Source organism: Ammospiza nelsoni, chromosome 6 (genome assembly GCF_027579445.1).
Source record: "Ammospiza nelsoni isolate bAmmNel1 chromosome 6, bAmmNel1.pri, whole genome shotgun sequence".
In the NCBI taxonomy this organism is placed as follows: Eukaryota; Metazoa; Chordata; class Aves; order Passeriformes; family Passerellidae; genus Ammospiza; species Ammospiza nelsoni.
The window spans coordinates 19,109,633-19,125,104 of NC_080638.1; the positions used below are offsets into that span (position 1 = coordinate 19,109,633).

The 15,472-nt window shown below is 40.2% G+C and overlaps 1 protein-coding gene across 1 annotated transcript in view; it reads right to left on the reverse strand.

The window, feature by feature from the left end:
• Window positions 1–15,472, reverse strand: part of LOC132074124 (mucin-5B) — a 44,409-nt gene that overhangs the window by 12,064 nt on the left and 16,873 nt on the right. The window contains exons 18-33 of the mRNA XM_059473652.1: window positions 15,064–15,190; window positions 11,818–12,070; window positions 10,808–10,860; window positions 10,324–10,424; window positions 9,872–10,023; window positions 8,021–8,159; window positions 7,195–7,305; window positions 6,561–6,740; window positions 5,934–6,170; window positions 4,911–5,067; window positions 4,569–4,697; window positions 4,054–4,138; window positions 3,815–3,852; window positions 2,611–2,766; window positions 1,241–1,333; window positions 372–613 (exon numbers count right to left, since the gene is read on the reverse strand). Of these exons, the coding sequence (XP_059329635.1) occupies window positions 372–613; window positions 1,241–1,333; window positions 2,611–2,766; window positions 3,815–3,852; window positions 4,054–4,138; window positions 4,569–4,697; window positions 4,911–5,067; window positions 5,934–6,170; window positions 6,561–6,740; window positions 7,195–7,305; window positions 8,021–8,159; window positions 9,872–10,023; window positions 10,324–10,424; window positions 10,808–10,860; window positions 11,818–12,070; window positions 15,064–15,190 (2,253 nt within the window). The remainder of the gene's footprint in view (window positions 1–371; window positions 614–1,240; window positions 1,334–2,610; window positions 2,767–3,814; window positions 3,853–4,053; window positions 4,139–4,568; window positions 4,698–4,910; window positions 5,068–5,933; window positions 6,171–6,560; window positions 6,741–7,194; window positions 7,306–8,020; window positions 8,160–9,871; window positions 10,024–10,323; window positions 10,425–10,807; window positions 10,861–11,817; window positions 12,071–15,063; window positions 15,191–15,472) is intronic.

Below are 15,472 nucleotides of genomic sequence, written 5' to 3' on the forward strand. Positions count from 1 at the left end.
TTTACTCTGGCTCTGGAAACCAGGCAATATGAACCATATAGGAATAAAGAGAGCCTTGATATCTACTCTTTTTGGTATATATGTTAGGGTCCTGATAACTTCTGGTGGTAGGACACTGCCAGATGTGGCTTCCTAGTCTTTGTTCAGCTCACATACAATCATGTAGGTGCTTCAGGTGAACAGAAGAATCTTCAGCTTATTCTTTCAGTGAGGGGTTTCTGGCATACTTCTAAATCATCTTGTTCAGCCACACCTACAGTCCAGCTGTAGTGCTGGATACCAGCATCAGAGGAGAACACCAAACCTTGGCTGCAGGCAATGCATGAATGGTGGAATGATGAAAGATTAAACACATCTTCAGAGTCTCTCACCTTTCTGGGAGGATTGAGTGCAAGACAGTCACTCACAGAAGTCCTTGTGGGAGCAGGAACTTGATTTGCTACACCAGGAGCAGGTGTTGGTGGACAGGTTTCAGCATGTGGATCACAGACCTTGAGGGTCTCAGAATGACCAGTTTTACACTCTGCCCAAATTAATTCAATCTGACATGATTTATTGCAGATGGAGTAAGCACAACGACCTGATACATTCACTGGCAGAGAAACATTTTCTCCTGCAAGGGCAAAACCCAAGTGTTAGCCTGAGGCTGCATTCTCAGCCCTGCATTTAACCATCTGTACCCAATAGCCATGCTCAGGGGACCGTCTGCAGCTCCTGGGATTCGGTGGCTGAACTGGACAGCAGTTCATCCAAAGGGCAAAGACTGAGGGAGGGCCACAAGGCCTAATCTGAAATCCTGCTCTTAGGTACATTGGAAGGATTTGAAAATGTGTACAAGAAGAGCCAATACTGATTAAATCACCAAGTGCATCTGCTCTTCACAAACACCAGGAGCTAAGTGAAGCAGGAGCTACTAACAGATGAAGAAGAGTCTTTCCTCCTCTGCTTTTGGAATATTATTGTCAGTTACAAGCTCATGTTCAGCAGTTTGGGATTCAGGGCTCTGCTGACATCAGCAACTGCTATAAGTTTCTTTACACCAGGGGTGTTCAAACCAGAGCAGAGTTATTGGAAATGGGAGAGTTGTAGTTCTGAAGGTGTTAGCTACAGTTCAAAGATGTAACAACTTCTGGTAATATCTAATTGTGACAGGCAGAATGAGCACTTGCTGAAGCACTTTTATCTAACAATACATCTTTCCATGTCAATGGTGCAGAAAATAAATTGCATGGTTTCTCACCCATTTGTATCAATTGTCCATTGTCATTGCAGAAGCAGGGAGTGGCTACCTCTGATGAGGGAGGTGCAGATGTTATATATTTCTTATGTGGTTCTGCGGGAAATCAAATGAATTAGTATTTAAATCCTCTACTACTCTACTTTTAAGCCCTACGACATCTCTTACATTCTCTACAACTTCCAAAAAAAATTTTAAAAAATCTTTTTTTTATTTCCACTACATTCTGTACACGTCCACACGGAAACCATCTTCTGTAATTATAAACACTCCCTCTATTACACAGTAGGGTGCTGTAATACTACACACACACCCTCCCACATCGAGTTATTTTTTTTTCCTATACAGAATACAATAAACACCCCTTCTTGTGTCATTTTTTCATTTCAATTTAATGTTTCTAGCCCTGCAGTACTTCACCTGACTTTGGAGAGGTGATTTCCAGTGGCACTCCATTTGGACTTTTAGTGCTTTCTTTCAAAGAAACTGTTGGTTTAAATAGAATGTTGGTTTAAATAGACCATGTAGACATTTTACTATGCCACCTACATTTTGCTTTCAATAATCCTGCCTTTACTAGGTACTACTCCACTGTATTTATTCAATTTTTTAACATTTTCAGTAAATACCAAACACATGGGTTCACTGTCAAGTATTTAGCTCTTCCACTCACATGGGAAGAGAAGCTAACATTTCATTTTCTTTGTTGTCCTTGTATAATTTGCGCTGCCAGGATAATATATATATATATATATATATATATATATATATATATATATATTTACACTTTAGCCGCTTATTTTTATTTCTAAAAATCATGTGGCAAATTCCCCACTTTTCTTTATATCTTTTAGGAAAAAGAGATAAAGAAATTTTCTGATTTTTCACATTCCATTCATGCTGGAAAATGTCTTTGGAACAGGAGTTAACTGCCAGGAAGCTTTACTTTCATAAGAAAAGTGACCTGTATAAGACTCACTTATTCCAATAGTACAATAAAAACCAGAACGTGTTATGGGTGATAAGAAGGAGAAAAAAAAGATTTAGAAGTATAGAATATTGAGACTAATGACACCAGAGTGTCAACTGTGATATGCTCAAGCTTATTGGAAACGTTGTATGAAAAATTGCTGAATCTTTCTATTCTCTCTTAACCTCACTGACAGTAAGGTCAGCAAGAACCTATAAGATTGCACTTTTGGTCGTCACCACAAGACCCACAAGCTCTGATCCCTCCGTTTTGAAACTTCAAAAGTCTTAAATACTGTTGTTATCCTAGACATGCTGTAGGAATCTTTTTCCAGGATGGATAAATCTTATTACCATTGTGGACTTCCACAGAATCACCACCAAGTCCCTTATCAATCTGGTACCTTGTGCTGCTGTAGTTGGAGTTCTGCAGTGGGTGAGGGTTTTAATGATCTGTCCATTAGGGCCACAGACAGCTTCACCACACCTGGTCCCGGACACGTGGCTGTACACAGTTTCATTTAAGGTGTAGGTCTTCCCATTGTAGCAGCACAGGCAAACTGAGGCGCCAAAAGAGAAAATGCCATGGCAACAGAGGACACTTGCAATATAAATACAAGTGAAAAGCAAACCAAACTCTGCATTTACCCTTCTGAAGGTCACAACATCAAACATGAATTACCTGGCTAAGAAACTTTCTTAGTTGCTCTTTGAGAAGCTGCACTGTGAGTGTATCTCATTTATTTAAAGTGTGTTGGATTTTTCTGGTTCCTGGTGTTTCTTGGAGTCAGCTTGCATGGAGGAATTACTGGTTGGTAAAAGCAAGAGAACTGATACTGGCCTAACTCAGCATTGGAGCACAGGAGAACTCTCTCTGGGCAGGCAATGTGACTGGGATTATTGCCTTTCTGGGTGGCAGAACTCTGGCTCAGGAGGTGTTGCACAGCCATTTCCATCCACAAATGAGGAGCATGCAGTGGTACACAATTTCATTTAAATATATGAGAAGTTCTCCAGATTTTGGAGACTGTACATGTAAGAACCAAAGTATCTATTACTGTAACAAAATCAGCTAAACTGCAAATGTCTTATCTATTGGGTCACCCTGTGTTTTGGGATGTGCTTTCTCCCAGATATGGGAATGAACTGATACTGTACCTTAACCAAATGTGTCCTTTAGGCACACAAACACGTGTCTAATAAGCTTAGTTTATTTTATTAAATGAATGGTCAGCACTTCTACAAGATTTGCCCTGTTCTGAAAGTACTTATTAAAAAAGGTACCATGAATGGTCTGCTATAGACTACTCTCTATATGTCTTCACTGACTACCAAGGAAGTGGAAAAGTGGAAAAGCAGTATTAACCTGTGTAAGATGAATCCTACATATTACACCTGTCCCCTTCTTCCTCGTGATTATCCTTTACACAGTTCTTGAGGTCAAAGGCTGCCTTTTTTCTATCAAAGTATATCTGTGCAGCTTTGCACCCTAATACTAAACTACCTGTCTGGCCTCCTATTGCTAATGTGTTTGGTAACATGTAATATGTGATGTTGGGTTGTTGCATTCCTGCCATCACTCAATGCATGGTGAGGGTGAAAAGTTACCTTTGGAGTCTTCAGCGCATAGTTTCTCTTCAGGATCACTGAAGAGAAAGAGTGAAAAAGAATTGTTTTGTTGAAATTAATTCATATATGGAATAACAATGTCTGCAACTGTACTACTTTTACAAAAAACCTACTCCTGGATTTAATGGTAATTGCCACTGCCTATAAATATTAACAGAACATCTCCTAGTTTGTCCTTTTCAGTCCTATTCTACCTTTCTCACCATCAACTGACTTACCATGAAGTGCAGTTGAGGAGGGAGACACACTCTCTGCTCTCCTCATCAAAATATGGCTTGTCAGGACTACACTCTGGGTAACAGCCTGGAAAATTAAACAAAGTATTCTTAGTCTGAGTTACATAGGCACAGGAAATTACATAAATACCTCTACCAAATATAGATTTGATCCCCAAATGAAAGTGATTCCAGTATGAATGTTCTTTTTACTACCAATTATTTTTCCAAGTCCTCTTTTTACCTCTCTCCCCAAAGTTTTAATTTACTGCATTTGTCAACAGGTAATTATTCTATAGAAATTTATATTGAATGGTATTTTATCTCTTCATATATTTAAAGGCAGCAGGCAAATGATGCTATGAATGGCACCATCACACAGTGAATTAGCAAGGCATGGTCAATGAGCTTCTGGGACAGATGGGATAACCTTTCAGTCACCTTGATGCTTCAGACATTTAAAACCAGACTAGTAGCTGTGACTCCCATAAACTGCATTAAAGTCAAGGAAGAATTACCTTCTAAACTGTACAGCAAGTTCCCACATTTCCCATGTGGGTTTCTGCAGGTCCTTAGACAAGGGGCTCCACAGGGTTTATAGAACCACTCGTGTTTGTCAGGTGGGTTGTAATAATCACAGAACACAGCTGGAACAGAAGAATAAAAAACATTTAGGTCTCAGATACTGGGCAGGGACTATTTTTAAAATCTTGTTTAAAAGATTTTAATAAGGTAAATATGATAAAAAGAGCTTGCTCAGTCACACATGCATAGCAGTGTAGGTGTTCTGCTCTTCTGTATCCCGTGTGCCTGAGCACCAGGGGCGCTGCTTTCTGTGTGCCCTTCCCTGCAGTACTCACGGCAAATGGCAGGGGTTCTCCAGTTGATGCAGACACCAGCTCTGCTGCAGCTCCTCGAGTAAGCAGCGACTGAGGTACAAAAGCACTCACAGTCTCCCACACTGTCACAGCCACAGAAGTCAGACACACAAGATTCATAATATGGAATTGGGTTCACCTGTCAAAACACCAACAGAGCTGTCACCACAGCTGTGTCTGCTGCACTGTGTTTTAATGAGGAAAAGGGTTCTGAATTTCTGTCATGTACATGGTTTGTGACAGACTGGGATTGTCATGAAGGAGCCATGATATTTCACAACAGGTAGTTTTCTATTTGCACCTGCCTGGTAGAATTGTACTCTAAATCTTACTATTCTCATATGTGCAATGCTGCTACTTACACTTAAAATGCCTTCCCAGTGTGATTTCTGCAGGACTGAACTACCTTGTTTTTGCTTAGCACAACTACACAGTGCGTACTCTTCAGCTGAGAGACAGTGATTGAGTATGAAAGAAAATCCTATTTCCACTAAACTTCTTGTCTCTTGTTTTTTAACCGTTGCCAACATAAACGAACAAAGGAAATTAAGCCAAGTTTGTTTTTAAATTTTTTTATTAAAGTGCACTGAAGCTTTTTATAGACATTCTAATTAAGAAGAGTAGCCTTATTTCTGTTTAATTAAATTTGTGAGTCAAATAAACCAAATAATTAGTCTATTTAGATAACTTGAACGAACTTCCCAAGGATCACCACACAAACAGTCCTAGACTAACTTATCTCTACATTTTACAGATACCTAACTTTCTACTTCTGGTGGCCAACTATTATCCTCTTTATCTTCAGTTGTTCAAAACAGGCACTGCTGCTTCCTCAAATACTGTGCAACAGGTTTTAATTGGCACAGCTGTGAAGTGAGGTTTTGAGAGAAGTAGCGGAGTACTACTTTAGTAGTAGCTTCACTACTAAAAAAATGCTGCAAATGTGCTGCAAAATAGCGACAAATATCTAGTGTGAAACCATTGAGGATGAGAGAACAGGATTACCTTGCTGTGACAGGCTTCAAAGATGTTACTCTTAATGATGCTGCAGTGCTTCTGTCCCAGGGCAGACTTGAAAGGCTGATCTGCACACAGGTCTGTCATGTTTATATTTGAGCAGGTGCTTGTTATTTTCCAGCTGTTTCCAAACTCCTGGATGCTCATCTCCATGGACTGCCCTCTGGTTGTGAAATCATTCCTTGAGCGGCCATCAAAGTCCCCACAAAGACCACAGACTTTTCCCTATGTAATGTGTGTAGGCACAGTTAATGCTTTTTGTTATTTTGAGTGCAGCCCACCCTTTAACAGAAATAATTTATAGAGTCTGTAAAGGCAAAATAGGTGCAAGTTTCTAAACAGAAAGCAAAAAATGGCTCAGAAAAAGTTGAACTTCAAGTGACATAACACTCCCAATGTGTTATCCATACTTCTTGCCCCAAATATTCTGGAGTGTCTTATACTGACTGAACAGTGCAATAAAACACGAGAAGTGTCCCGCTTGCTGTTTCTTCTTGTCCACTAAACCAAACTTTTTCCAAGCCTTTTTTCCAGGCTCTGGAAAAACTGGGGCTCCAGTTCTGGATGCATAACTCTGACTTTGAAATCATAACTCCCAGTCCACCCCCTACTTACCTGGAAAGAGGGTGCCACGTGAACAACAACAGTAGTCTTTTGGTCCCACATGAAGTTCATCCCTTGATTTGTTTCAATTACAATATAACCTCCTCTGAGGTCCACTTTGTAATTTTTCTCAGCTCCTGGATCAGTGGCTATCTCCTGAATTCTTCCTTCCAAAAGCCTTATTTCACTGTTCTACAAAGGAACAGATGCATTGCATGGAAGGAAAACAAATAGAAAACTTAATGCAACAGCACTGGCAATCTGTCTCTCCTTCTTTGTCTTATTTTTCTGTCATCTTCACACTCTGTCTTGGTAGATAGGTGAGCCACAGCCCCAGATGCACAGAGTCTACTGTCACAAATGAAAACACACACACACACACACACACACACACGCACACACACACACAAATGCACATTTGTAGTGTTGTTGACTCCTTGCATCTTTCCTCTCATGCACAGAAGTGTTCAATCCCTGTTAAAATCAAATACCTAAGCCTTTCCCAAATTCCCTGCCTTAGCTTGCTGGCTGTTTGACTTCCATAGGTACTTCTAGCAGCAACTGAGGTGGAATATAAGAGAATGATTCAGTAATTACTACAAAATCAAGACCACAGCTCCTTGGTTATAACTAGTTCTAGACAAACCTCAAAAATCAGTGTGATCTTTAGGGAGCAGATGGAGCGTGACTTCCCACAGGCGTTGTTCTGAATCACAATCCGGAAGGTGCCAGCATCCATGTTATTAGGGCAAAAATCCTTAGAAAAACAGATAACATTCTATTAGATCTTGTCAGGCAACTAGACCAGTTATAAGCATTTTTAGGAGCTCTAAATGACTGACACTCTGATCTGACTTGTTAATTCACTAAAACTATAGAATTTTGGCAGTATCTGGTGGAAAATGACCTGGTGGCAGATGCATTTTTGACCAGGATTTTAAAAAAGAAAAACTAAGGGGGGAAAAGAACTTGTCATAGCAACAGTTCAAAAAGGTAAAAATAGATTTTCTTAAAATTAGGAAAACCAACTGTAATTTGGGGATGACAAAATGTTTCACTGAGTGCTGTCTCATTACATTCAATGATTATATATGAGGCTCACACGTTATCCTCTGTGTGCTTCCATCACAACAAAAATAATGTCAGTCTTGCATGACTGATGGAAACACTTTTCAACACCACGTTTTCCTTTCCCTTGAAAATGGTGGAATGCCTTCAGGAAAGAGCAGTCCAACCAAGGAGTTAATCATTTGGGATCACACAGTGCCCTCTTGTGACACTTCTGAGAGTCAATTTGCTTTGTTTAATTTGGAAAATCTCACTCTATCAGCTCTAGGTGCAAGAGGAGGGGAGTAGGCTCTGCTCATTGGTTTGGCTATTTTGTATGGGAGTGCCTTTTAATTACCCAGACTGAAGCCTACACTGTGGGGTGTAAAAAGCATATGGATGGGAAATTGAAAATAAATTGATACCTGAGCTAGGATATAGTCACAGTCTCCCAGGAAATCAAACTTTTCCCCATCAAAGCTCATGTAATGCCCATTTCCATACACAGTGCAGGTTCCCTTGCAGGGATTGTCCGTGCAGTTCCATTGCCTTTTGTTGCAGGTGCTGGGAAGCAAAATTCAAAGAATAACAATGTTTGCATGAAACATGGGCTTTCCTTAACCTCAAACAGGGGCAGAATAATTAAAAGGCTTGTTGTTTACAGTGCCCTCTCAACTGTTCTAAGATCATGCTATGAGATGCCATATCAATCAAAAAGTTCATGTTTGCTACCCATAAACATTTATTCTATTATTTCCTTCAAATATATTTTTAATAATCGAGTCTTGGCAGCAGATGGTGGGGGTTTAGAAGAAAAATTCAGGGTGAAGAACTGAATATTTCAACCATTTCTGAATTTTAATCTGTGAAGGATCATGTTGCAGTTCTGTTACAGTGGTGTGAACAAATGTTATCTCTGTCTTTCCTTGGGTCTGGCTGAGATGGAGAGGATTTTTTTCCCTCAGCAGCCCTCACAGAGCTGTGCTTTGCATTGTCAGCTACAAAGGTGTTGGTAACACCTCAGTGTAGTGACTAGTGCTGAGCAGCACTCCCAGAGCATCAGTGCTGTGCATTCTCCCCCTCAGCAGCAGGCTGGGACATGGATAAGGTTTTGGGAGGGGACAGAGACCGGACAGCTGTCCCAAGCTGGCCAAATGGATATTCCAAACCATGTGATGTCTGCTCAGCAATAAAAGCTAAGAGAATGGGAGATTGAGGTGGGAACAGAATGGTGTATGTTATGATGTTTGTTTTCTGAAGCCCTACACTTCTGTTAGTGGGCTGGACATCACCTGCTAGTGGGGACTAGGGGATAAATATTTTGTTTGCCTTTTCTTCTGCATACAGCCTTTGCTTTTGCTTTATTTTGACCCATGACCATCTCATTTTCTCCCCAACCCTGTCCTGCTCAGGAGGGTAGTGATAGAGCAGTTAGGTGGCCACCTAAGATCCAGCCAAAGTCTACGCACCACACCTTAACAAACCTCACTTTTAGTTCAGGAGGACTGTAGACAATATTTAGTTGTTATAGCTGTGATGCAGAGACTGCATTTTCTTTCCCATGTGTGTCCTCTTCTCATGAGAAAACTAAGCCCTCACTGCAATAAAACTTCTTAATGACTCTGTGATAGCAACAACAGCTTATCAGGTTTTGACTTCACAGGTTAAACTTCACTGCCTGTACCAATGGTGATCAGACCAAAGTGTTTCTAGCTCTCATTTTCTGTGCATCCATTTGGCAGAACTATACAGTCTCATCCTTGCTAAATAATGGATAAAGATTGAAAGCATTTTACCCACCATGATCAGTAATAACAGTGAAATCTATGGCACCAGAAATTTGAGTAACTAGAGTATTAGTTTATCTTGAGAACTATGGATCTGGAAGTACTGCAAGTCTCAAGGGAGGACCATTGCAATTCTTCTTTGACTAAATTCAGTCATTTTCCAGGGTTCCAACACCCACAAACTCAATTCCCCCTTATTGAATAAGAAGCCACACACCAGCCAGAGTAAGGTTGATGTTTCTGAAGCTGGTGGGGAAACAGAAAAGGATGGAAATCGTTTAACAGAAGATATTGGTGCTTGTTCTCTCCAAGTGCAGGCTCAGTATTGCATGATGCAGAGAAATACTTCCCCTTTTATTTTTACTAGCAGCCCAATGGCTCTCATGATGAAGAGGAAGGCTTCAAAGCACACCCTGTCCCATGGGTGCACTATGGTCTGGCAGTTCTGACAAACTTTGCTATAAAGCAAGGCTCCCTGGGATAACGTACCATGTGTTGCAGTCCACTTTGATGGTTTCCCCAGGTTTATAGAAGTGTCCTCCATGAACACATGGGCACTGATCTTTGGGAATACATCCTCCACTGCCATCCAATACCAGTCCATCAGGACACATGCAGCCAGAAACACATTCTGTGACATACTGCACGTTAGAAGATATGGGAGAAGACAATTTGTTAGTGCACGGCAAGAACAGGGAACCAGCAGAGATGTGCTAGCTCTGGATGCCAAAGTGTTGGCTTTTTTAAAAATCTCCTTAATTGCAAGCTAGTGGAAATCATGCTACAAACATCACAGGTAGGTTGTTAGCTACAGCTGCTGTGTTATCAGTGAAGCATTGGTGTGTGCCCAGCATGACATGTTCCCATCGGTGCTCGATAAGGACAATCCTACATGCACAGCCCTGCTGTGCTGTGCCCCTGCTGGGAGGTGAGCTCCTTACACAGTGCATGTCCTGCGTCTTGCAGCTTTTCTGACACTCTGATCCAGTTGCTCCAGGACCTGCAGAGCTGCAGTTGAAGTAATACATAGGAGCTGGGCAATCTGCAGTAGGAGAAAACATTTCAGGAAGTAATTTAGAGAGAGCAATAAGGATGCCATCAGCAATTGCAAAACCAGTCAGAGGATTTCAGATGGCAGCAGGTGTCTATCATTTAAAGTTTCTAATAGTTTTGCTTCTGCCCAATAACAGTGAAGGGAGAAGAAGGCAGATAACTTCTAAGCTTTTGGAAATATCCTCATCATCTAAAGAGTCTAGTAAGTCTGGTGACATTTTACAAAGACAAATGTTATCAATAACTAACACATTTCAGGGAGAATGGAAAAATGTGCAGAATACTAAAATGTTACAGAAAGTGAGAGATAACACAGAAAAACATTATAAATACTGTCTGACACCATACTGACATTATTTAACAAAATCTCACCTTTCACCAAGACAGTTTCTCCAATGCAGTCTAATCTTCCTTGAATGCATTTGCTAAAGAGATTCCATAAAACAAAACACATCAGCTCTTTGCACTTTTCTCCCTCACCAGGGAGAAAGGCACTGCAAAGCTTCACTTGTCACATGAATAACAAATTCCTATCAAAATGAATATTTGTTACAGCTATCAGTTTCACAGACATGCATTACCATCCCCAGAAGGAAGATTAAAAGACCCAGCTCTTAAAATACTCTTCCTTCATCTGGCACTGGTTTATTATGTGTTTTCCCTAAATCAAATTTTTCCTAAGCATCCATTTTCTACTCCATGAGATAAGACTATTACTTTCTTAAATAAGAGATCTCTTAAATTACTAAATGAATATGTGATTACAAAATAGTGTAGAATCCTCAGTTGGAAGACAGCTAGAGAGAGAACATGTAAACATCTAAAGATAATAAAGAAGCTTCCCCTGGTGGTTGTTTCCATTGATGCAGATACAAATTAATTACATTATTTTTATTATCCCCCCCCCCCCCCCAGTTTCTCTCTCTTTTGTCTAAAAAAAAAAAGTTTAAAAACTGATAATTGGTTGTTTTTTTTTTTCATGGACCATTCTTATTTTTTAAATAGTCTGCAGGATGGTGTGGTGGTTTTCACTTTGCTTTTTCATTTCAAAGCCTGAAACTCCTCCAAGCCTTCTGTCTTCTAGAAAACTTGCTCCCACTGTTTTTGGATATTTTTTACACAACAATGAACTCTGCAAGAGATAGATTACAAATATTTTTCTACTAAACATATTTTCAGGTTCTTGTTTGCTAGCATGAATATGGGATTTTAACATTTGCTGTGGCTGCACTTCTTGCCAGGGGAAGATACAATCTAGGAAAAATTTGCCATTATTCCTAACTGTAAAATGATGCCATTCATGGATTGGAGCAGACTTCTTCCCCCATGAGCCCTGATGTCCCCAGGCACAGAGCAGCCTTTGCATCATCAGAGCAACTCACCACATGAGTTTATCCTCTTGGAAGGAGTTGCCAGGCTGAACAATCTTGCCTTTGTAGTAGCAGGGGCAGTCATCTGGAGGCACACATTCCTCCTCATCGTTGAGGTAGGTGCCTTCGGGGCAAGCACAGCCCTCCATGGGCGCGATCCGGACCTTGCACAGCGGGTCGGGCTCATCCAGCGAGCGGCAGGACTGGTTACAGTACTTCACACTATAGTTATAAACCATAGTCTCAGGACACTCCTCAGAGGGATCTTTGCAAGAGAAATAAAAGGGATGTATGGCCTTCTTTGTGCAATCATCTCTCATGACTTTAGCATGCCTTTCTGCACACTGGTAGCCGTAAACATGATTTTATCAAACCACCAGACCTTGTCTCCCAGGATTCTGGGAGAATCTACTGGCATAGCCTAAACTATATGACACTGAAATACTCAGCAGGGTGTTTATTTTTGTAATTTCCACAATTTACATTTCTATCTTATGCCAAAACCTGAAACCAGTAACTTCTGAATTGTTAAAATTTTATTTTCTGACTTTTACTAATGATTTCTTTGGCTGGGGATAACTTAAGAAATTACCCTATTTTGTAAGAGAGAAATTTTGACATTAAATGGCAGTGACAAGGAACTCTGCCAATCGATTGATGCTACCAAGAAAAGGGTGTTTCAGTTCTCACAGATGTCTTTAGCAAAACTCTTGTTGTCATCCTCTGGGGAAATGAGAAACAACAGTTTCTAAGATTTCTGGGTGAACTCAACAGATAAATAACAAAATCTAAAGAGTTAACTAACCCTGTAAGACAGTAAAAAGCTGGTTCATTTTCACGGGCTGACAGTATACACCACCATCAAAGGTCTGCCATAGAATCTGCAGTACTGACCCATAGGGATGACAACAAATTTTGTAAGGAAACATTACCCAGGTTAAGGCTGCAAGAAAGTCTGGCATCCAGATATCTTTGAAATTCGGTGAGAACTGGAGATCTAGTCATCTTGGGCCTCTTTCTAATTCTGCAGGTTTAACCCTGCAGCTGTTTTTGAGATACACACAGATGCACTAGAAGGTACAGGGGTGTTGATCATGGGCACCTGTGCTAATCAGCTTTGCAACAATGCTAATAACTTATCAGCAATAGGTTCCATGCTTAAATAAAGCTCTGTATGTTTTTCCAGTCCATGACCATGGCACACTTTTTTAGATTAGTTAGTGTGCTAGGCTTGTGTACACATTCAAAACCAGCACCCTACCACCATAAACTATTTGGTTTTCTGGTCCTAGCTGGAGCAAGCACAATATCCCCTGTGTAAGTCAGGCAAGGCATATTCTCCTACTTTTTGTTCTTTGAAGATACAGCAAGTCGTATTTGTAAGTCAAAATACGTAAAAAAATTTATTAAGATGTTGAATATGAATTTATATCTGTCTCAATTGTTAGCTATTAATACAATAAAATAGCGTGCTTACTTTCTCCCTTAAAATTTTCATAGAGGAATAATAATGTATCACTTTTGATACAGTGAGACTGGTAAGAGAAGGGTTATTTGACTGTAGTGCTCATGGTCACAGGAGTGACACGCATCCAAGATGACAAATCACAAGTGGAGGCAAGAGTGCAGAGAACATGAGCATACCAGAGATACCTTCAAGCTAGCTTGCACAGGGAGCACTAGAAAAGCCGTGCCAAGACTGCTCACCCCAGTGATCTGCTGGGCAACCAGCAACTCCAGTAATGGCTCGTGCCTCTGCTAAAGAGAGTATAGCTGGCATGCATAGGGTTTAACCAGCAGGACTTGCTTGTTTCACACACTCTGCTGACTGCAGTGCAGACATCTGCCTGGGATACAACCTGCCTTGGATGCTGCCTGCAGCTTGGCAGAGTGGATGCAGCTTCAGGAGCTGGAACAGGTTTTCCAACCCCCACAATGGGACAGAACACAGAGTGAAGGTGGTGGCTCATTGAGTCTTTCATGAACAGTGAGTCATAAACAACCATACTCTTATCACAGCCATGTTCCCAAGAGATTATTTCTTCTTAAATAAGGCCTAAAATGATTGTTCTGATTAAAACATGAGCATTTTTTTCTCAAGGCTAGTGCTCTGTTTGAGGTAGTATTACCTACTGTGCCTTAAGAACACAGATTTCAGCCAAATCCATGCTGCAAACCAGTCTTGATTTGCCATTAAAAATGTCAGTAATTCTATGTTGGGAACAAAGCTTTTGATAAACAGTGTGTCTGTGTCTAGTGCATAACTCTGCAGGATTCTAGGACAATTTACTGTGGACTACACTGTGTTCCTTTGAATTATTTCAGCACAGGTTTGTGAAATTGTTCTTATCACAGTCTTAAATGCCTCTGGCAAAGCGTCACACCAGTTACATTGTTTGCTTCTATTAAGTATCCCAGCTGGCTCCTAAGTCAGGCAATTAAATAGATCATAGCTGCATCAAGCTCCAAAAACATGATCATTGCTATGTTGTCTATTCAGATGTGCAATTAGTCAAGAACCCCATACATCTATTTTCATGTCGACAGAGGCAAATCTCACTTGACCTGTCTGACCATCAATGACAACCTGGGAATATTGAAGCAAAATTCAGAATCCAAGGCAGTGAGTTTTATTTTCAGATTTTATGTCATCTTGTAATAAGTTCTGGCAGTGCCAAAGGAAGATACATACACGCATGGACTCTGAACTCAGGATTTGGTGACCATGTATATGTCCAAGAAACTTTGGTTCATTTTTTAGGTAATTCTGAGCTGAAAATGCCTTTAAAGATTTTCACATTCTCAAATATCACCAATATATATTTATTTTAAAAAAATACTATTTTACTGTAATGTGGGAAAATGTGGTTAATGAGTGATGTCATTTGTATTGTCTGGGACAAGAGGACTGAATGTGAAGCAAAAAAGGTATTGGAATTAAAATACATGGAGAAGCCCATGTCTTCAAAAGTAACTTAATTGCTAACTAAACCTAAATTAAACCAGCCCTCTTTCTGTTTAATTTGAGTAATATGCCTTATACAATTTTGCTTATCTGAGTACTGAATTCACCTAAGATTTACAAAAGGAACATGCATTGTAAGAGCATGAAGCAATCACAAACTGAATTTTATAGAATAAATACTTATTCTGTTTTTCAAAGGCTCTCTAACTTGATGACTAAAGGCAAAAGACAGTGACTGCCACAAATGGGGCTGTTCCCCCATATCCCTGCCCAAGGGATTTCAGTTCACATACCACAGACACCCTGCCTCCAGCCCTGCAGGGACACGCCTGCTGAAGCACAGTCTCTGGAGTAAGTAGAGAGCACACTGCACAGTGCAACTTCACTCTTCTCAGCATTACAGGTGTCATACATGCATTTCTAAAGGACAGAAAAGGACAATAATGGGTATTATTATGTCTAGCTCATAGAAGAAACAGCAAAACATGTAGCAATTTAAAAAGCAGTCAACCAATATATAAACTTAATATTTTTAAGAGAAAATGTATACTAATGAAATACTATGCAAACCTGAGAAATAGCAAATCAGTTACAGAAACTGAAATGAAATTATGTCTAACTCTCATTAACAGATGAATGTTTAAAAAGTTAGAGGCACCTAGAATTCCTTAAAACACTAAGAAATGTCTTCACTAGCCTCCT